This window comes from Hippocampus guttulatus, chromosome 15 (genome assembly GCF_054856545.1).
Source record: "Hippocampus guttulatus isolate MCC_2025c chromosome 15, RoL_Hgut_1.0, whole genome shotgun sequence".
Lineage (NCBI taxonomy): Eukaryota > Metazoa > Chordata > Actinopteri > Syngnathiformes > Syngnathidae > Hippocampus > Hippocampus guttulatus.
Window position 1 is genome coordinate 9,429,703 of NC_141275.1, and position 22,546 is coordinate 9,452,248.

At 40.9% G+C, this 22,546-nt stretch overlaps 2 protein-coding genes across 2 annotated transcripts; one reads left to right on the plus strand and one right to left on the minus strand.

Annotated features, from left to right (window-relative positions):
- The first annotated feature begins 1,233 nt into the window (after positions 1-1,233).
- On the plus strand, positions 1,234-12,346 carry slc12a9 (solute carrier family 12 member 9). The gene is made up of 14 exons (XM_086131070.1): positions 1,234-1,549; positions 4,733-4,956; positions 5,031-5,165; positions 5,240-5,377; positions 5,679-5,981; positions 6,074-6,181; positions 6,521-6,632; positions 6,734-6,891; positions 6,989-7,071; positions 7,162-7,286; positions 8,894-9,086; positions 9,151-9,325; positions 10,001-10,147; positions 10,231-12,346. Exons 2-14 carry the CDS (start codon positions 4,752-4,754, stop codon positions 11,070-11,072), a joined length of 2,724 nt encoding a protein of 907 aa, XP_085987196.1. The 5' UTR covers positions 1,234-1,549; positions 4,733-4,751; the 3' UTR covers positions 11,073-12,346.
- hsd20b2 (hydroxysteroid (20-beta) dehydrogenase 2) lies at positions 12,333-21,101 on the minus strand. Its single transcript, XM_086131071.1, has 10 exons — positions 20,916-21,101; positions 20,614-20,660; positions 20,402-20,477; positions 20,193-20,303; positions 14,494-14,561; positions 14,358-14,402; positions 14,215-14,249; positions 13,875-14,136; positions 12,820-12,966; positions 12,333-12,729 (listed from the first exon to the last, which is right to left on the minus strand). Exons 1-10 carry the CDS (start codon positions 21,064-21,066, stop codon positions 12,598-12,600), a joined length of 1,074 nt encoding a protein of 357 aa, XP_085987197.1. The 5' UTR covers positions 21,067-21,101; the 3' UTR covers positions 12,333-12,597.
- Between the last annotated feature and the right edge of the window lie 1,445 nt (positions 21,102-22,546).

Genomic DNA, 22,546 nt, shown 5'->3' on the forward strand with positions numbered 1-22,546 from the left:
CCTAAAAGGTACAATAGAAAGGCAAACCCGTGAAAAAGCATCACCTAATGAAATATCAAAAGAGTGTTTTTGTTGTTGTTGTTTTTTTACATGGAAATAATCCGCCGATTTTTCGAGTTAATTTTTTCCCTTCTCTCTCACTCATGATAAGGAAGCAGGCAGAGATCACGAGGGTCAGTTTGCACAGCAAAGGGATCTGCAAATATTCAACCAACAACATGTTTGACACACCCTTTAAATGTTACATCCCCATTTGAAAAATCAGGATGATGATGTAGAATTGTAATGGCAGGCCTCCCAGTCAGACTTCAATTTGTGGTCACGTCAGCTGACAGGGACTATTGAGGATTGCCTGTAACTGTAACTGTTCTAGTTTTTATTCCCGCACAAGCATGATCGTTTTTCTAAACAAGATGATCCAACAAAGTTCTTATTTGCATTCCCCTCTGCTGGTATCTCATATGGTTACTGAGCAGCAGTCATATTTTGAAGGTTGTTTGAATTGTTTATTTTTAATAAAATAATAATATAACACAGACAATGAGGAAAAAGTAGATTTCTACACAATGTAGCATTCCTTTCTTTTTGTTCTATACAGGAGACATTTGAGTTTCAGGTAAAAAAAAAAAGAATATTGGACAAAAGTTCAGAAGTCCACCTTTTATTTCATGTTATTTAGTGTACATCTAGTTGTGTTAAATAATTCAGGACAGAGCACCTTTTGTTTGAAGCCATCCACTTTTTCAGTGAGCAAAAGTATTGGAACGGACATTCTTAAATTAACATTTAATGGTTCCAGTGATTTCTGAAAATAGACAGATGGGCCAGGTCATGTAGATTAGAAAAAAAAACTAACCAGCAATTTTCTGTTCGTCTTGACCTTACTGGGTCAATGGGTGAGCTGGTGTTTTGAGGGAAAGACGGGATGCACCCTGGGCTTGTGGTCAACAGCCAATTGCGGGCGGGCCCGCGGGCCATAGTTTTCAAGTGTACCTAATGATGTTGTTCGTAGCAATCTTCTATTTGAGCTTTACAACACCGCCCCCTGGTGTGCACAAACACCACTAACTAGTAAAAAAATGTTCAACTTTACAGACACGGAATACAGTATAGACTTTTAGAATGTGGAAATAAATGAATAAATAAAATAATTAAATAATAGAGTTTACTCATTAAATAAACGGTCGATCTGAAGTTTGTGTTTTTGTTCCGGGTAGTGACGTAAGGGGCGTGGCTAATGTCGACAAGTAGCATCGCCCTTGTTTCAGAGGCTTCAAAAAATTGGGGGGCGTCCCCTTTTAGTCGGTCACATGGTTTCTTTTCAGCTCTCCCGTGACAGTTTGGAGCAAATAATCGCAGCACAAGGCGTGTCATGCCCCGTGTTGTTATTGGGCATATTGCTTCGCGGGCCTCAGCTCTCAGCTCGGTGCCGACCACCGTCCCGCGACGACAACAGCCTGCACCAAGTGGACGTAAAGCGGACATCAAACTCAAGACGAGTGGGTTTTCAAACAGGAAGTGGGCCACTGTTTGTCGAGTGACCGTCGCGGTAAGTCTGAGCTTCCTGACCGGAGAATAAAGCATGACACTACTCGCTTGCATGAGCCCAAAAGTGCGTTTATCCATTTCGATGGTGCAGTATTCGTATTATTATTTTGAACGCCGTGTGCTGCCGATTCGTCGCTGCTTCACTTCCTGATTTTAAAACGGCACTGCCAAGGGAGCTCTTTTCTCGATACCTCTTAAAAATGCAAACTTTTCAGTGTCCAGATCCGCCCCCATTCATCGTAAATGTGACAGAACCGGCTGTTTACTTGGAATTGCTCCAAACTAAGGCAATGGGCCACCAGATGGCCCCTTTTAGATGCTTCCAGGTGGTTTGGATCAACATCTGCAATAGCAGGCATCCTTTATTTTCAGCATCAGCAACAACACAAGCAATTTAAACCGTTACAGATCAATATCAGGACCTACTGTACATGAAACCAGTTGCAGCCCACTATGGCATGTTTTCTATGTTTGTTTGTTTGTTTATTGAACATAAAACATATATACAGTCATAATTTGACAGAAAATAAGGTAGATAAAAAAAGTAAAAAGAAAGAAATCAATCTTCATTCAACACAGTTATTATGTTCAAGGGAGTAGGAAGAAGTAAAAAACGTATCTAGTCCTACCCCGTTATGTGATTGTATCTAATAAATCATTTTTATATCAATCAGAAAGGAAAAAAGTAAGAAGAAAGAAGTCTCCATTAAGGCTCATACTTTACCCTTAACCGTGATATTTTTACAACTTTTGGTTTGTATCGGGATTATATACTTCCACACCCTGACACTCTTGTGTCAATTTTCTCCTGTATTCATAATGGATATTTATATACCTTTCTCTATTTATCAACTTAGTTCTGATTTATCATTATATTTAATGTTTTGAATTTATCATTTTAACTCTGATTGATGTAGGTTGTTTGTACTCTTTTTTTGAATTTGTTTTTGAACTCAGCAAGCGATTTACTCATTTTCAGGTCCGTTTCGAGATGATTCCACAGATTAACACCTTTGATAGATACACTTCTTTGCTTGATGTTTGTTCTTGTTTTGAGTTTTTTGAATAAGTTGGTACCTCTTAAATCATAGCTGCTTTCTCGAATTTCGAAAAACTTCTGAATGTTTTGGCAGAGCAGGTTATTGTGTGCTTTGTACATTAATTGGGCGATTTTAAAGTCAACCAGGTCATAAAATTTCATCGTATTTAATTTGATAAATAGTGGATTTGTGGGTTCCGTATATTTTGATCTATTAATAATTCGAATTGCTTTTTTTTGTAGGTTGAGAATAGGGAGTGTGTTTGTTTTGCAGGCATTTCCCCATATTTCCACACAGTAGGTCATATATGGTAATAATAATGAAGTGTATAATGTGTACAAAGATCTCTTATTTAGCACTTCCTTGGTTTTGTAGAGGATCCCTACGGTTTTGGCTATTTTTCTTTTTACGTTATCGATATGTGGCTTCCAACATAGTTTTGAGTCTATTACTAATCCGAGAAACTTGGTTTCATACGCTCTTTCTATCTCAATTGAGTTTACCATAATTTTAGCTTGGTGTTTGATTGGTCTTGTGCCAAAAACACATGTCTAACCATTGTGACGGCAGTTTAAATTTACTGGCCACAACCTTAAGTACACATCCACATTAGTGGTTCCCAATTCTGGGTACACAAAAAATAAGCAATTTAAGCAATAAATTATGTCATATCATAAAAAAGTGAACACCCATATAGGGAACGAAGTGCCAATAAAATAAAGATATAAACCAATTGACTTGCTTTGGATTGATTAAAAGCACCAATATGATTGTGACTTATCACATACAAGTCTTTTATCACATAGAAGGACTATTCTATTTTTTTAGTTGATGTCTAAAAGTCCCAGCGAGAGATTATTGTTTGCAAGCATTTGAATCTTTTCAAGGCACTTTTACAAATGATTCATATTATTTTATAAGGGTAAATGGCTGAGCCATGTCGGTAAACATCCGGCTCAGAAAGCTGCAAAGAGGAAACAGTTTACAGTATATTATCCCCCAACAATATGTGGAACAAACCAGGACAGACTTAAACCAAGCTGGCTTTACTATTTAAATGATGTCAAAATCTCCGGTACAAGAAAAGTTTCATTTCTGGCATGCCTCATGTGGTTCCAGTTGCTGCTAGAGCAATTAGAAAAGGATAAACGTTCATTGAGCCCCCCCCCCCCCTCAAAAAAAAAATAGAAAGACATGCTGCCCAGCTCTATTTGTTCGAGTTTAATGTAAAATGAAACACGAAGGTGTGAGCCAGTTGGCTCCAAATACCAAGCTGAGGTGTGGAGCAGCTTTCATTAAGCACAACGCATCACAAACGTCACCCACTGGGGATTCCTGCGAGCGTGTAATTTTTTTAACTTTGCAGCGCCTTATCTCAAGAAATTGTTTATGCTGTCCACGGAGGTGGAAAATAAGAAGAGAATGTGTATCACATTGATTGTCTACAAGTAACATGACCAGTCAAATGTATCTGGCCACATTTTTGAATCAGGTGACTGTTGTGACGGCTGTTCATCAACTTCCTTCAACAAAATACTGCATATGACTCGTGAGCCTATTCAACGGACATTTGCTGCATTTAAAAATGCTCAGATGACCCTAATAATAAAGTAAAAAGTCATGGAAATCTTATAATGTAGCGCTACTCTGAGACCGTTGAGTCTCATTTTCATGAAGCTCTGAACACGTGACAAGCTGTGGGTGGTTAACATGAGAACATGTTTGCTACAACCTTTTAAAACGTATCATCCAGTGTTGTGAAAAGAGGGGAAATGTGTTCGACCTTTGCATCTCTGATTTAAAAATGGAGCAAAACATTTATGTATATATATATATATATATGTATATTGACCAGTGTAATGGTATAGTGGTGTGTGCCACAGTCAATATAAACTAAATCGGCTGTAATTTCTTTGACCAAAATTAACAAAAAATTTTACTGAATGGGCTTTTTCTTTCTAGTGGTGCACTGAGCAGAATACTGCCAAACACAAATAAAATTGCTAAGACGTGAATGCAACTCGGCTTGTCAATGTTATTCGTCTAGACCTCAAACTGACTCTGCAGCGCCTCTGCTGGTCACCGCCAAGTAGTGCACTCAAGTTCAAATCAATTAATCCCTTGTCTGATTTGCGTTCCACAAGGCAAACTGAGGAAGCGGCCATGTCAAACGAACGCAGCCCCCTCATCACTTCAGGGGTGTGCGGTCTGAGCATGGCGGTGGCGACCTGCGGCACCGTAGTGGACACGTCCCCTGACTGCACCTCTCGGACGCCGAGTAAAGAGCCCCGAAAGCTCAACACATTTTTCGGTGTGATGGTGCCGACCATTCTCTCCATGTTCAGCATCGTGTTGTTTCTGAGAACGGGTGAGGTGATGCACCAAGACAGCAGTTCAGCGGATATTTGTATGAACCTGAGTTGACTTGAGCTCATCTTGCAGGTTTTGTTGTTGGCCATGCGGGGCTCCTGCAAGGCCTTCTGATGGTGGTGGTCGCCTATGTCATCATAACGCTTACCATCCTATCGATCTGCGCAATTTCTACCAACGGCGCCATACAGGGAGGCGGCGCTTATTGTATCCTTCCTCCTCGAAATGTTTTTTGTGTGCTGATCTCATGTTCGAAACTAAACCCTAACTCTGTTCATCAGACATGATCAGTCGATCACTGGGCCCTGAGTTCGGAGGAAGTATTGGTTTAATGTTCTTCTTAGCCAAGGTGTTTGCGTGTGGAGAATACGTTCTTGGTCTGGTGGAGGCTATTCTTGATGTGTTTGGCGTGGATGCAGGCAAGTGGTTTTTGTTTTGTTTCACATTCAAATATGCTGTTTATCAATTTTCATTTATCTGAAACATTAATTCATCGTAACAAGTAAGGATTTATCAGCGAGTCATTTTCTTCAACTCAAAACCTGTGCTCATTTCACATAAAAAATAATGACCGATTCTACATGGATCTGTTCATCATTATATCGGGACCTTGTTCATATAATCTGATCAAATGCTTTGTCTTGAGCCTTTGCGAGAACTGTGCGCATCTCCCTCAAGATTCTGTATGTTCTTTTTTTTTTTTTTTTTTTTTGCGTTCAGAAACATCTGTGTCCGAGGGCGTGCGCGTGCTCCCTCAAGGTTACTGGTACACTGTGCTCTACTCGTCGGTGATCCTCCTGCTGTGTCTGGTGGTGTGTCTGGTGGGCGCCCACATCTACTCCCGGATGGCCTTCGGCATCCTGCTGTTGGTCACCGTCTCGCTGCTGTCCGTCTTCATCAGTTCTGTGGCCGTCAAACCTCTGGATTTTATCATCAGTCACCCAGGTCCTGGCAATCAGACCCTGCGTTACAACGCCAGCTACACCGGCTTTAACGTGACCACACTGAAGAACAACTTGGGCTGTGAGTGTTTGAATGCGCAGTGCTCTTGGAAAATGTTGATAATCTAATGTATGTGTCACTCCCCCCCCCACCCCCCCCCACCCTCCTTGCAGCTGGCTACTCACTGGACTACAGCACCAACACAGTCATGTCATTTGCCACCGTGTTCGCCGTTATGTTCACCAGCTGTACTGGAATCATGGCTGGAGCCAACATGTCAGGTTATAAGTGATCTACTATCGCTACGAGGGATGCACCATTGCTGCTTTTTCTTTCCAGACCGAGTAATGTACATATATTTGCGTGATCCCCGATACCATGTCTACCGATACTTCATAACGCCATTAATGTTGGAGCATTTAAAAAAAACAAACAAACATTTTTTTACACATACGTGTATGTAGACAAGTACAGTATCGTGCGTCCCTAACTTCTACTGTCATATTAAGCAGTTTAAAGATTTCAAATGTGTTCCATAAAGGGATTGTTGGTTAATAATATATATATATAAATATAATACAAAACTCTGTCCTCACTAATGATTGTTCTTGTGACTGAAGGGGACCTGGAAACACCAAGCGTGTCCATCCCCAAAGGAACCATCGTGGCCGTCATTTACACCTTCATCGTGTACATCCTATTCTTCCTCTTGGTCAGTGCCACTTGTGACAGGTGGGAAATTGACGTGAAACTCAATTTTTACTTTGCGACAATCAAGCACCGTTGGGGTTAACTCTTTTGTTTTTCTCTCTTGCACTTCTCCCACTCTCTAGAACTCTTTTGATTCAGGATTATGGTTTCCTCCAGCGAATTAACATCTGGCCACCGTTTGTGACCATTGGGATATACTGCGGTGCTCTGTTTGCCGCAATGTGCTCCATGATAGGAGCATCCCGTATCTTGCACGCTCTTGCTGTGGACCAACTCTTTGGTACGACTTGTATTTCATCTCCCAAGACAACATCACCATTTCTGACCCAATTCCTTTTTTCTAAGCAGTTTAAATTCACCCCCCCCTCCCCCCACAGGTTTGCCATTAGCACCTGCGACGATCACTACAAGTTCGGGGAACCCGTGGATGGCAGTGCTTTATACGTGGGGGCTGGCACAGGTTAGCAGGCCCTCTGTAGAGTTATTGCTTGATTGTTTTTTTTGGGTGGGGGGTGTTCACACATTGTCATAACTTGCATTTGCATTACAGGGTGTGGTGTTTGCAGGCCAGCTCAATGCCGTCGCCAGCTTGGTGACCGTTTTCTACCTGCTTGCCTATGCAGCTGTTGACCTCGCTTGTTTGGCGCTTGAGTGGGCATCGGCCCCAAATTTCAGGTACTCAATGTAGACTACAGGGAAGATTCTAAGCAGTCTGTCGTTTAACACAATACCATATTTGTGTTGTTCACTGTACAATATACTGTATTTTCCGCACTATAGGGCACTTTGGAGTATAAGGCGCACCTTCCACGAGGGGCTTATTTTCAAACTGTTTTCAGAACTAGGGCGCATAGAATGAATAGAAGCTACAATAGTGGCTGCTGTTGTGTTATGCAGCCACTAGATGGAGCTACGCTAAAGGAATACAATACAAGCTTTGTTTATATCAAACTTTCACAACCTCCGCAGCTGTAACAAAGCGCTTCACAGAACATTTAAAAGACTATGTCCAAGAAATCCGAATATCGATCCATATATAAGGCGCATCGGATTATAAAACGCACTGTCAGCTTTTTGAGAAAATGCTTTCAGTGCGGAAAATATGGTATATATTTTTGAATATTTCCAAGCTTTAAATGACAAGACATCAAGCTCTGGTCTGACATGTGTTTCCTGACCCAGCTGTCTTTTCATTCTTGATTTATTGTGAAGAGGAGAAATTCAACTCAAACTCTACAGGTTGTTTGTGTCGCACAGAAATACACAAAACTGTGTGCATTTATTTGATCTCCACAACAACCAGCTTAAGGTCCATCTCATAGCTAACACAGAAGTAATATTACGAGCATGCAAATGTCAATTCGTTCACAGTTTTGCCCCATTCCTAACTTTGTATTCTTTGCTCAAGTTTCTTCCACGGCCATGAGTTGGTAAGGCCCTCCCTCCCTCAAAAATGTAAATGAACCATGGCATTTTTTCCGTATTTTTTTGCCTCGTTTGCCTCATCCCCCTGGTGTAACTTGAAGTTTCCAGGCTCCGTGGTGCTGTGCGCCAGTATCACAATTTTGTGACAGCTGCTGACCTGGAAAAATTTGATTGTGATAGACCCTGACGAAAAGTGAACTTTAATGGCATGTGGCGTGGGTTTGGAAGCTTTCTTAACCCTTTGGGATAATAGGCTACTGGGGGCATGGCCGCATCAATAGGGAAACATGAATTTGTGGCACGTTGTTATCAAGCTAAGGGCTGTAAAAATGCAACCCCCCCGGGTGCTTTATGCCATTTTGGGGTCTGACGTAGGCCTGCGATGTGGGTTAAGGAGGTTTTCTGACCCATGTAATTGGAAAAGGGCCTTCGGCGATGCCCACCCGGGAATTGATGGCTGATGACTATAAATAGACCTGGCAAAAGTGGGACTTTTTGGGTCAGTAAATATTATGCCTTTGGAAGGTTTCCACGTCCTCCGTGAAAGGGGCCCTGGCCAGAAACACAATTTTGCAGGTGCTGCAGACCTGAAAATAACAGTCGAAATGGACCCCCCCCCCAGGAGAAGAGGCATTTCCATGCTATCTTCGGGAAGTTGGTGTCGTGAGCATCTGCAAGCGTTCCCGCCGTAGGATGTTGTCGCGGGATCCTCCTTAATTTAAATCATCACGAACAATTTTTCAGTGTGGTGGTTGAAATTATATAAATAAAGACCCTAGCGGGGTGATTGTACCCCCCCGCCCCCACACACACACACACACACAAGACATGGCTGTATTCGTTTGTGCGTTTTACAGGCCAACCTTCCAGTTTTTCTCGTGGCACACATGTCTGCTCGGGATCCTGAGCTGCTTAGTCATGATGTTCGTCATCAACCCCGTCTACTCATCAGGCAGCATCGTCCTCCTGTTGCTTCTGCTGCTTTTCCTCCACTACCGCTCTCCCACCAGCAGTTGGGGCTACATCAGCCAGGCCCTCATCTTCCATCAGGTACCACGTTAATGCGCATCCCGCTTCCCTCTCAGAAGTTTCTCACTCTCGGTTGTGGTTTTAGGTGCGCAAATATCTACTGATGCTGGATGTGAGGAAGGACCACGTGAAGTTCTGGAGGCCGCAGGTGTTGTTGATGGTGGCCAATCCGCGCTCTTCTTGCCAGCTCATCCTGTTCGTCAACCAGCTGAAAAAGGGAGGACTCTACGTGCTGGGCCACGTCCAGCTCGGAGATCTGGGTAATATTCTGTGCGTGCTCTGCGTAGGACATCTGCAGCTAACGGCATTAACTGATTCTTATCTTTTCCTCGAGCAATCACTCCTACCATGCGCCACGCCCAGACATACGCGGCAAATGCATGTTCTCAATCGCAACGACTTCACTTCCTGTTTTGTTTTGTTTTTTTAATGGCTACCTCGTCCTACATGCAAAGTGTGTTTCGGCATGATCAAACTACTCGCGCAGCAAAAATACTCTGCTACTTAACTATCTGACTCCATTTTTTAATCTGCGAGTCTTCTTGAAAGAAGCCAACGATACCTTGCGATACATCATTGAAACAGATGATTTCACGAAACAGGAAGTACTGAATATGAATCCAAAAAAAAAACATCCGAGCCCAGAAGCTTTTATTTGCCGTTGCTCATTCTTTTGTGAGAGGTTTTTATATGTTACTGTGATGTACTTTTCAAAATGCAAACAATAATCATTTAAGATGAGGCACATTACATTGAGATCCCGACATTTCCATTTCCTGTCGTTCTGTCACGTCTCGTGATCGCGATGTGTGCACATCGTATGAAGTTTCCCGAAAGTGTCATGCGCAACCGGCCCGCGCGTCCACATCTGTCCTGCTTCCACATTTTTCATCATCCCTCCGTGGTGATGAATTCTTATCTTGTCTGTGATTTAGATTCACTGCCGTCAGACCCCGTGCAGCAGCAATACAACTTCTGGCTGAGCTTAGTCGACAAGCTCGGGGTGAAGGCCTTCGTCGACCTGACGCTCTCGCCGTCTGTCAGACAAGGAACGCAGCATCTTCTACGCATCACAGGCCTCGGTGAGAGAAGATGGAGGAACAACGTAGATTTTAGGATTGACTCCGCAATGATTTTTTTTATTTATTTTTGGTGTCTCTTTCAGGCGGCATGAAGCCCAACACTCTGATCTTGGGTTTCTATGACAGCTGCACCCCCGAGGACTTCTTCCTCCAAGATACCGCCTTCTGTGGCACATCCGTAGGACAAGGCCCAGAAGGCGAGTATAATTTCGGGGTTGACCTGCCTTCTTTACAGGCCCATTTCCCTCCCGTTCGACACGTCGAGAGCCCTCGCTGGCTCTCCCCCGAAGAATACGTGGGCATCATCGCCGACGCCGTCAAAATGAACAAGAACGTGTGCCTCGGCCGCTATTTTTTCCACTTGGAGGGCGAAGGGAAGCAGAGCAAAGTGGACGGCTCGGAGCGGACCATCGACGTGTGGCCTCTCAACCTGCTGCAGCCGGGCTGTCGAGATTATCAGGACGTGTGCAGCCTCTTTTTGCTTCAGATGGCCTGCGTGCTCAACATGTCCAGCAAGTGGCGCCACGCCCGAATGAGGATCTTCCTCAACGTGGAGACGGAGTCCAGCGACCAGGGATGGGTGGTCGACGAGGAGACCTTTCGAGAGTTGCTCAAGAAGCTTCGCATCCGAGCGTCCATCAAGATCGTCCCTTGGGACTCGGTGGTGCAACACCACGCTCAGACGGATACCGAGGGCGGTAAGGAGCAGAGCCACGCCCTCTCTGACCACTTCCTGTCTGCGGTGAACTCGATGTTGATGGAACACAGTTCTCAGGCTGCCGTTCGCTTCCTCTATTTACCGCGGCCCCCCGCTCATCACAGCCATTCCCAGGCGTACTTGGCCCAGCTGGAAGCAGTGACCAACGGTTTGGGTCCGACGCTCCTCATCCATGGCGTCACCCCGGTGACCTACACGGATCTTTAAATCTTGCCTGACTGTTTATATGCTGTATATATAAGCACCGGTTCCACGTGGATGCAATGGTTCAACAAAGCTTACACTTGATTTGATAGACCAAATGCGATCCGGTACAAGCGACGGGTTAAAAGTTCGGCCTCCGCAAAAGCGTAATAATGCTGGCTTTTGATTGACATTCTCAGAGCGGTTGATTGTTTCACACTTCACATATTTATTGTGGATGTAGTGAACATAGTGTCCACCAAATGCAGTGTCTGGCGAGCGTATGACACTTACTGTACACAGTGTACACTCTCAGCCGAGTGTAAATACGCACTTTTGATGATCTCACATTCTCGTAGGATACGTTCCTATTTTCATGCACTTGAACTGCTTCGCTGATTAAAACGATGTTTACCGGCCTAACTTATCGTACCGTCTGCTGACCCTTCGGGTTGACTGTGTTACAGAGCCTTAAAAACAAAAACAACAAAACAATTTTGACCAATTCAGGTCCTTTAAATATAGAAATGCCCAAGTATTGAGGCACATTTTCAGGGATGTCATTCCGAATTTTGTGGTATTTAAAAGACAATGATAATGGTATATTGTCTGTTTTAATGGATTTTTTTTTTTTTTTTTTTTTTTTTGCAGGACCCAGTTATATCAAGTCTTTCTTTTAGAGCTGAATTGATTGGATTCATCAATGTTACCTCAAATAAGTCGAGCTTTTTCAGTATTTATGCAAGAATTGGGATCAACTCTGGCTGTCTTGACTTCTGGTGGATATTTTGTTTGCATTCTTTTGCTTGAAGGTGCGAAACATTCAAATTCAGCCTGAGATGAGACACCAGGACCAACGATATGGATCAAATTAGGTCAAAATTGTAAAACAGGTTACTCGGTTATTGTACCACTGCCACAAAGTCGCTAAAACAATTTCTTGTGTTTGTGTTTTCAGTTGTGTTTAACGCCGCATGTTACCTCATTACAAACAGAAAACTGCCTAAAAAATAAATAAAAAGCAGCAACAGCTAATGTGACTTAGCTTTGCTTCTCTCCCATGCTATTTATTTTTTTTTGTAGTAGTTGATAGAAAAAGTCATCGCGTATTGAAACTGCAAAGATACAACAATGAACATTGTCTATCAAGACTGAGATTTCATTTTGTTAACATGGACTTTTTGAGACCGTTCATAAAGTGGATCTCATGAGTTGATGCTGTGGCCATTGTCTGTGTATCGTAATCTTTGTAACTTCCTGAAAGCTTAAGTGTAATAAAATATCGTCACCGTACAGTATCTGTCGATATCGAGAATAATTGAGACAACTCTTCAAATATCCAAATTCCTACATGTTGCCCTCCAAAAAAGAACATGCATCTCCACTTTTATGTGGGATGTAATATCATCTGAAAAAGCTGATTTGAATTTCGAATCTAAAGATGGGGAGGAAAAAATGTTGATTACACTCGCTTGTCAGTGACCCTACAAAAAACGATTCTAGCGTCCATCCATTGTAAAGTGCAGGCAAGAGTGCATTGTTTGTTCCTTTATGAATCCGTATGAACCCCCTTGAACAGTCCTTTTTGGATTTTTCTCCGGTGTGCCGTGTCATGTAGCTTTGCCACAAGGAACGAGGACATACGCAGGCAGTCTGGGATGAGTAAGCCAATAGCAAAGCTCTGAAACACACAAAAAAAAAAAGGATGTTGCTGCGGAGGTCATTGTGTGTTATTGATGATGATGATGATGATGATGACGGTGATGCTGACCTGCAGCGCGTGCAGCAGACAGCCGCTGGTGTAGCTGGTGTAACCCACTGTGTTCAAGGCCTCTCGGGCGAAAGCTGCAGCGCTCTTCACGTGGCCGCTGCTTTTCATTTTGTTCATGTTGGTGGAAACCAGGAAGGGCACAACGCACTGTGGAAATGAGACGAGTTTGCCTTTTGTTGTTCGGTCTTAAAGAAGCTCAAGTGCTCCTATCAGGCGCTAAATGTAATAATAATAATAATAATAATAATAGATTTTATTTATAAGCAGTTCTCAAGCACTGCTCTGGCGTTCTTGTGGCATCTCGGTGCCAAAGAACTATGTTGTTGTGAGGCAAGGAGCTTACTTTCAACAAGAGTATTTCTTTTGCCAGGCATATTGTTGAAGTGGGCTGAGAATCTTTCAGACCAAAGTAGTGTTTTGCCTTCATTCATTTGGCATCTTAGAACAAAGGAACTTTGTTGAGATCAGTTGAAGAGCTCCTTAGAGACATAAGTAGTGCATTGGCATGCCACTCTCCTGTGACATTGTGGTGTCAAGTAAGCAAATATGTTGCGGACGAGGAGCTTCATTTTCACAAAAGTTGTGCTTTGGGATCATCTTGTGGCATCAATTATTATAAACACGCAATCATCAGCCTTGATGGTTCAATGCCATTACGGAACACAATTTTGATGAGTTAGGTCTGCATGCTTGTTTTTCTTTCACTACAAACTCATTTCTGAGTGAAATGATCTCAGTTTTTTCTCTTATGATGTTAAGTGTTGAGATTTAGGATCTCCCATATGCGAGAAAGAAATTAATTATAATTTGGGAATCGGCATGTCAATTTGAATTTTAATCAGCATAAAAATGGAACTCCCGATTTTTATTTTTTTTGTCTAATTGTAGTGTTATTGAAGGATTTTTGCTATATGCGTCTTGGTCAACTGTAGTTTGTGGTACGAGTTTTCCAACATGAAAGTTTAGGAAGCCGAAAGAGCGTTGTTATGCAAGTGAATCCCATCTGCAAGATTATGATTATTTTTTTTTTGAGAACTGAATATCACTGAGCTCACCTGGACTGTAATCCCTTCTGCCTTGTACTCAGCATGCAGACACTGAGAGAAATACATCACAAATGCCTGCCAAAAAAGAAAAAAAATTAGAAAAGAGAAAATCATAGATGAGTTTGAAAGAGCGAAACAAACACACAAAAGTGAAAGTTGATGCCAGACTAGCCCGACAATGCATCGTACCTTGGTGGCGGAGTAAAGGGCCAGCAGAGGCTGCGGATGGATTCCCACTTGCGAGGAGATATTAATGATCAATCCTGTTTTCCTGCAGCGAGGCAACCATGAAAAGATTAGTAATCCGGCAGGAAATCCTCCTCAATGTGCGACACCATCATTAGTATACCGTTCAAGCATGCCGGGCAAAACTAATCTTGTCGTCTGAGGAGAAGAGATGGGAAGAAAAAAGCAAAACAAAAACAACTATAAAACCTATTATAAAGTGCAGATAAACCCAACATGGCTTGTTTAATCTTCGCGTGATCTTACTTGAGCAACAGAAAGGGCATTACAGTCGAGAACCTCCGTGATTTTCTGGAGACGACAAACACATAGGGGAGAGAAACTGAGTGTCAACAACTGAGAGATGTGTGACCAAATAATTGAAACGCATTAAAAAAGATACCTGTTCAGCATCTGCAATTTCGAGGAATGAGGCGAAATCGTCAGAGTAGGACATCGCCACATTGTTCACTGTGGAACAGATATTAACAACAATACTGTATTTAGTAATTATCATTGTCTACTAAAAAACTACCAAGAGTCAAAATTGTGAAGAAAAACGACCATGGCGTAAGGCGTTTTTAGCCCAAAAAAACGACCATGTATAGTCAGGCTTTTTTAGCCCAAAAAAACGACCATGTATAGTAAGGTGTTTTTAGCCAAAAAAACAACCATGTTTAGGAAGGCGTTTTTAGCCGAAAAAAAACGACCATGTATAGCAAGGCGTTTTTGGCCGAAAAAAACGACCATGTATAGTAAGGCGTTTTTGTCCGTGAAAAAAATGACCATGTATAGTAAGGCGTTTTTAGCCGAAAAAAACGACCGTGTATAGTAAGGCGTTTTTAGACGAAAAAAAACGACCATGTATAGTAAGGCGTTTTTGGACGAAAAAAACGACATAGTATAGTAAGGCGTTTTTAGACGAAAAAAACGACCATGTATAGCAAGGCGTTTTTAGGCCGAAAAAAACGACATAGTAGAGTAAGGCGTTTTTAGCCTGAAAAAAAACTACATAGTATATATAGTAAGGCGTTTTTAAACCGAAAAAAACGACAATGTAGTAAGGCGTTTTTAGCCCAAAAAAACGACAGTATAGTAAAGCGTTTTTAAGCCGAAAAAAAACGACATAGTACAGTAAGGCATTTTTAGGCCGAAAAAAAGACATGGTATATTTATAGTAAGGCGTTTTTAGACCGAAAAAAACGACATAGTATAGTAAGGCGTTTTTAAGCCGAAAAAAACGACATAGTATAGTAAGGCGTTTTTAGCCCGAAAAAAACGACAGTATAGTAAGGCGTTTTTACCCGAAAAAAAACGACATAGTATATAGTAAGGCGTTTTTAGCCCAAAAAAAATGAAATAGTATAGTAAGGCGTTTTTAGCCCAAAAAAAATGACATGGTATAGTAAGGCGTTTTTATGCCGAAAAAAACAACATAGTATAGTAAGGCGTTTTTATGCCGAAAAAAACGACATAGTATAAGGCGTTTTTGAACCGAAAAAAACCACATAGTATAGTAAGGCGTTTTTGGCCCGAAAAAAACGACATAGTATAGTAAGGCGTTTTTGAACCAAAAAAAACGACATAGTATAGTAAGGCGTTTTTGGTCCGAAAAAAACCACATAGTATAGTAAGGCGTTTTTAGGCCGAAAAAAACGACATAGTATAGTAAGTTTTTAACCCGAAAAAAACGACACAGTATAGTAAGGTGTTTTTAGGCTGAAAAAAAACGACATCGTATAGTAAGGCGTTTTTAAGCCGAAAAAAACGACATAGTATATAGTAAGGCGTTTTTAGCCCGAAAAAAAACGACATAGTATAGTAAGGCGTTTTTAGCCCGAAAAAAATGACCTTACTAAAAAAATGACATGGTATAGTAAGGCGTTTTTAGGCCAAAAAAAACGACATAGTATAGTAAGGCGTTTTTAAGCCGAAAAAAACGACAGTATAGTAAGGCGTTTTTAAGCCAAAAAAAAAAGATAGTATAGTAAGGCGTTTTTAGCCCGAAAAAAATGACATAGTATAGTAAGGCGTTTTCAGGCCGAAAAAAACGACATAGTATATATAGTAAGGCGTTTTTAGGCCGAAAAAAACGACAGTATAGTAAGGCGTTTTTAAGCCAAAAAAAAAAGACGGTATAGTAAGGCGTTTTTAGCCCGAAAAAAACGACATAGTATATAGTAAGGCGTTTTCAGGCCGAAAAAAACGACACAGTCTATATAGTAAAGCGTTTTTAGGCCGAAAAAAAACGACATAGTATATATAGTAAGGCGTTTTTAGGCCGAAAAAAAACGACATAGTATAGTAAGGCGTTTTTAGACCGAAAAAAACGACATGGTATAGTAAGGCGTTTTTAAGCCGAAAAAAACGACAGAGTATAGTACGGCATTTTTAGCCCGAAAAAAACGACACGTTTTTAGCCCGAAAAAAACGACACAGTATAGTAAGGCGTTTTTAGGCCGAAAAAAACGACATAGTATAGTAAGGCGTTTTTAAGCCGAAAAAAACCACATAGTATAGTAAGGCGTTTTTAGGCCGAAAAAAACGACATAGTATAGTAAGGCGTTTTTAAGCCGAAAAAAACGACATAGTATAGTAAGGCGTTTTTAGCCCAAAAAAACGACATAGTATAGTAAGGCATTTTTAGCTCGAAAAAAACGACAGTATAGTAAGGCGTTTTTAGGCCGAAAAAAACGACATAGTATAGTAAGGCGTTTTTAGGTCGAAAAAAAACGACATAGTATACTATGTTGTTTTTTTCAGGCTAAAATCGCCTTACTATACATGGTTGGGTTTTTTTTTTTGGGCTAAAAACGCTTCAAAAAAAAGCTTCATATGCAAACAATGGCCGAGACCTGGATTCGAACCGGCATCTTCCCACTGTTAAGCTGGCATCCTAACCAGTGGACCACGGTTGCGCGGCTATACCAAGATCATCAGGAAGAACCCAAAAAGGCCTTTCCGTAACTGGTCGCTTAAAAAAGCTTGAGAAGCAAACCCTGCAGATGATGGCCGAGACCTGGACTCGAACCGGCATCTTCCCACTGTTAAATTGACGACCTAACCAATGGACCACGGTGGCACAGATATACCGAGATCATCAGGAACAACACAAAAAAGCTTTTACATAAATGGTTGTTCAAAAAAAGCTTCATATGCAAACGATGGCCGAGACCTGGATTCGAACCGGTGTCTTCCCACTGTGTAACTGACACCCTAACCAGTGGACCGCGATGGCACATCTATAACAAACTAATCAGTATCAACCCAAAAAGGCCTTTACGGACCTGGTCTTTCCATAAAAGGTTGATATGCAAACTCCGCAGATGATGGCCGAGACCTGGATTTGAACACTGCACCTCTGCGCTGGTAAACCGACACAGTAACTGGTCGACCACACTGGCACTGCTTTACTGAGCTTGTAAGTAACAAACCAAAAAGGTCCTCGAAAACATGGTCTGTCAACGACCTATATAGTAAGGCGTTTTTAGACCGAAAAAAACGACATGGTATAGTAAGGCGTTTTTAGGCCGAAAAAAACGACATAGTAGTAAGGCGTTTTTAGCTAAAAAAAAAACGACATAGTATAGTAAGGCGTTTTTAGCCCGAAAAAAACGACATAGTATAGTAAGGCGTTTTTAGCCCGAAAAAAACGACATAGTATAGTAAGGCGTTTTTAGCCCGAAAAAAACGACATAGTATAGTAAGGCGGTTTTAGGCCGAAAAAAACGACATCGTATAGTAAGGCGTTTTTAGCTAAAAAAAACGACATAGTATAGTAAGGCGTTTTTAAGCCGAAAAAAACGACATAGTATAGTAAGGCGTTTTTAGCCCGAAAAAAACGACATAGTATAGTAAGGCGTTTTTGGGCCGAAAAAAATGACAGTATAGTAAAGCGTTTTTAGGCCGAAAAAAACGACATAGTATAGTAAGGCGTTTTTAGGCCGAAAAAAAACGACATAGTATAGTAAGGCGTTTTTAGCCCGAAAAAAACGACATAGTATAGTAAGGCGTTTTTAGCCCGAAAAAAACGACATAGTATAGTAAGGCGTTTTTAAGCCGAAAAAAACGACATAGTATATATAGTAAGGCGTTTTTAGGCCGAAAAAAACAACATAGTATAGTAAGGCGTTTTTAGCTTTAAAAAATGACATAGTATAGTAAGGCGTTTTTAATCCGAAAAAAACGACATAGTATAGTAAGGCGTTTTTAGCCTGAAAAAAACGACATAGTATAGTAAGGCGTTTTTAGCCCGAAAAAAACGACATAGTATAGTAAGGCGTTTTTAGCCCGAAAAAAATGACATAGTATAGTAAGGTGTTTTTAATCCGAAAAAAAACGACATAGTATGGTAAGGCGTTTTTCGGCCTAAAAACGCCTTACTATACTATGTCGTTTTTTTAGGCCTAAAAATGCCTTACTATACATGGTCGTTTTTTTTTAGCTGAAAACACCTTACAATACATGGTCGTTTTTTTCGGCTCAAAACGTCTTACTATACATGGTCGTTTTTTTTTTTGGCTTAAAACGCCTAACTATACATGGTCGTTTTTTTCGGGTCAAAAACGCCTTACTATACATGGTCGTTTTTTTTCGGCCAACAACGCCTTGCTATACATGGTCGTTTTTTTTCGGCTAAAAACGCCTTGCTATACATGGTCATTTTTTGGGCTAAAACGCCTTACTATACATGGTCGTTTTTTTCCGGCCAGAAACACCTTACTATATATACATGGTCGTTTTCTTCGGCTAAAAATGCCTTACTATACATGGTCGTTTTTTTTCCAGGTAAAAACGGTTTAGTATAGATGGTCGTTTTTGGGGCTAAAAATTTCGGCTAAAAATGCCCGACTCTATATGGTTGGGGGGTTTTTTCGGCTAAAAACGCCTTACTATATACATGGTCGTTTTTTTTCGGCTAAAAAAGCCTAACTATACATGGTCGTTTTTTTCGGCTAAAAACGCCTTTCCTATACTTGGTCGTTTTTTTGGGGGCTAGAAATGCCTTACTGTACATGTTCGATTTTTATTTAGCCAAAAACACCTGACTATACATGGTCGTTTTTTTCGTCTAAAAACGCCTTACTATATATACATGGTCTCTTTTTTCGGCTAAAAATTTCGGCTAAAAACGCCTTACTATACATGGTCTTTTTTTCCATCTCAAAACTACTTACTATACATGGTCGTTTTTTTTTTGGCCAAAAACGCCTTACACATGGTCGTTTTTTCGGCTAAAAATGCCTCATTATACATGGTCGTTTTTGGGGCTAAAAATTTCGGCTAAAAATGCCTTACTTTACATTTTCCTTTATTTCGGCAAAAAACGCATTACTATATATGGATGGATTTTTTTTTCCAGCTAAAAACGCCTTACTATACACGGTCGGTTTTTTCGGCTAAAAATTTCGGCTAAAAACGGCTTACTATACATGGTCGTTTTTTTCTCAGCTAAAAACACCTTACTATACATGGTCTTTTTTCCAGCTCAAAACGCCTTACTATACATGGTCGTTTTATTCGGCTAAAAATGCCCGACTATACATGGTCGTTTTTTTCGGCTAAAAACGCCTAACTATACATTGTCATTTTTTTCGGCTAAAAACGCCTTACTATACATGTTCATTTTTTTTCAGGTAAAAACGGCTTAGTATACATGGTCGTTTTTGGGGCTAAAAATCTCGGCTAAAAATGCCCGACTATACATGGTCGTTTTTGGGGCTAAATTTTTTTTGCTAAAAATGCCTTACTATATATGGTTGGGGGTTTTTTTCGGCTAAAAACGCCTTACTATATACATGGTCATTTTTTTCAGTTAAAAACGCCTTCCTATACATGGTTGATTTTTTCGGCTAAAAACACCTTACTATACATGGTCCTTTTTTTTTCAGCGAAAAATGTCTTACTATACGTGGTCGTTTTTTTTCCGGTTAATAACGCCTTACTATACATGGTCATTAAGAACCACTGCTCTCAGGTAATGCTAATGCTCTGCTAACGCTACCTGACTGCGAGACTTTATTTTACCGACTCAAGTTTCATGTGAATCCTTCAATTTTTACAGATCATGTCATCCAAATTCCACTCCCTTTGTCCACTTACCCAGAATTCCAATTTCGAGACCTTGGAGACACTTGGCTAATAAAGGGTAGATATTATGGCCGTGTGTGAAGTCCACTCGGATGGTGTGAGTCTTTCGACCGTACTGACCCTCTGACAGAGACAAAACAATTCTTTGTGAGAATAATAATTAGGATTTGAAGGATGACCTGAATACACAATTCAGTTATGTCGGCTGTTATTTTGCTAACCAATCTCTTTGGCCACCTGTCGAAGCTTCTCATCACATCTGCTGACTAAAACAATATCCAGGCCTCTTTGAGCGAGCTGAAGGCAAAAACAGAAAACATATGCACACACAATTAAATTAAATACAAACCATCCTGCTGGTTTGTATTTAACAACAAGTACTGCTGGATTTTTTTTTCCACCAAGATTTCAGCAGGATGTTTCAAAGCCTCACCTCCATGGCGTATGCTTTTCCAATACCAGATGTGGCACCTGTGACAACTGCGGGAGAAATTAAGAGAGATGTTTTAGGATTTCTTTATCGCCGGAAAAACTTTACTGTCCTTTCTGGTGAGGATTTTCAGGAGAGGAACTACTGCCTTGTCTAATTCTGTATTTCTCTTACCTTACAAGACAAGAAAGACAAATAGTGAGGCTACATATCACCCACTATAATGTACAACTTTCGGTGAACTCATCAACCAAAAGTTTCAATCAATTCTATAAACAAAATGGAAATCTAATTTTGAACTTTACCTGCCCATTGCCCATAAGTCCTTAAATCCACTTGCCAAAATTCCGATAAAATAAACTCTCTGAATCCGCAGTAACACTTCCTGGCCGCTTTCATGGAGTAGAAAACTAATGTGAATCCACCAATAATGACCAGGGCATCAGTCAAAGACATTTTTGCAGCGTGACACAAGGTGGTCCAACTATAAGTCTACATAAGAGCGAATCACATGTATTTATGTTCCACAATAACCTGTGCTCCTCCCTTGTTGCTCCGCCTCTTACTATGTGTGTCATGTATTTTAACATGCAAGAAAACACATCGGGGGAGAGGGGGGAACAAGAAAATTTGAAATGGATGCATAGGTTCATATAATATACTGTATAGGCAAATATGAACATCTCAACTAAATAAGATACAAATAAAACACATTAAATGGGTCTGGCCAATCTACATTGTCGACAAGCTGTCAAGCAGACAATGTTGAGAACAGTCCCTCCTTCCCGCGATGCAATTTGTAATCGCCATGTAGAACATTTGTTGTGAAAAAGCCCATGTATGAGATAACCGGGCCTACATCACAATGACATCATCAAATTGAGCCGATGAGCCCCACGTCCAGTAAAAGACACGCTGGCAATCTAATCACAGCAGATTGGAGAAGACGTTTCGTTTACCCCATTTACAAGACGTACATCCTTCCTTTTTGCATACCGCTTATCAGACAAGCAGACTACACGACACTGGCTGGCAGTTCTGACCAAAATTAAGAAGATTATACTGCACTGAGTCAATCTCTATCCTTAAATCCAATACACTGTGTTGTAAAATATGTTTCCAGTGCAATGTTGTGAATGTGTGTGATAGAAACACAATCTGCAAAAGTTCACATCAGCAGAGACAGTCCTCTCCATTCATATGAAGCAACGTCCGTACATTGATAAGCTAACAATGCTCCTGATTAAATGTGATAGGTCCCCCAAAAGGTTGTGTCTTCCACAAGTTGAGAAAATCCCTGACTGAGTAAGCTTAGATGTTTAGTCTAGCGTCCAGAAAAGTCGATTTTGGGGGTTTTGGAGAGTTTTTACATTGGCACGTTAACCTTGTTCTGATAATGCTAAAAAAAGGGAATTTACCCTTAGACATGACAAATTTGTCATTTTGGACAGGTGCGGATTTGCTCAATTTTTTTGGATGTTAATGTAGAGTGTTTATTTTATTTGCTGGAATGCAAATGTTTATTTTATTGGCTGGAATGCTGAAAAAAAACCGTTTCCCGGAGAAGGGCTGAACTGGTATCCCATGAGCCACTAGAGGGAGCCACAGTTACCCCTGAATTTCGACAGGACAGAAGATGATGGGAAAGACCCCCTCATGTTCATGACACTTACATGATTAAAAGTTTGTAGTTATGGTTCGTCCCAATTCAAATCAAAAACAGAAGCAACCATGGATGTTGAAACACATCACAAGATAACGCACAATTTCACTTTTACTTTCATGTGGTGACATAACCTGTGACCTATGTTCAACCGATATGCAATACTGATTTCACCGTAGCGTGTAGCTTATTTTGTGAGTGTGGGTACGAATTGAACAGATTATGCCTTTTTGCTTTTATCTTCTGATAACTTAAACAGCTCGCGTTTAATTC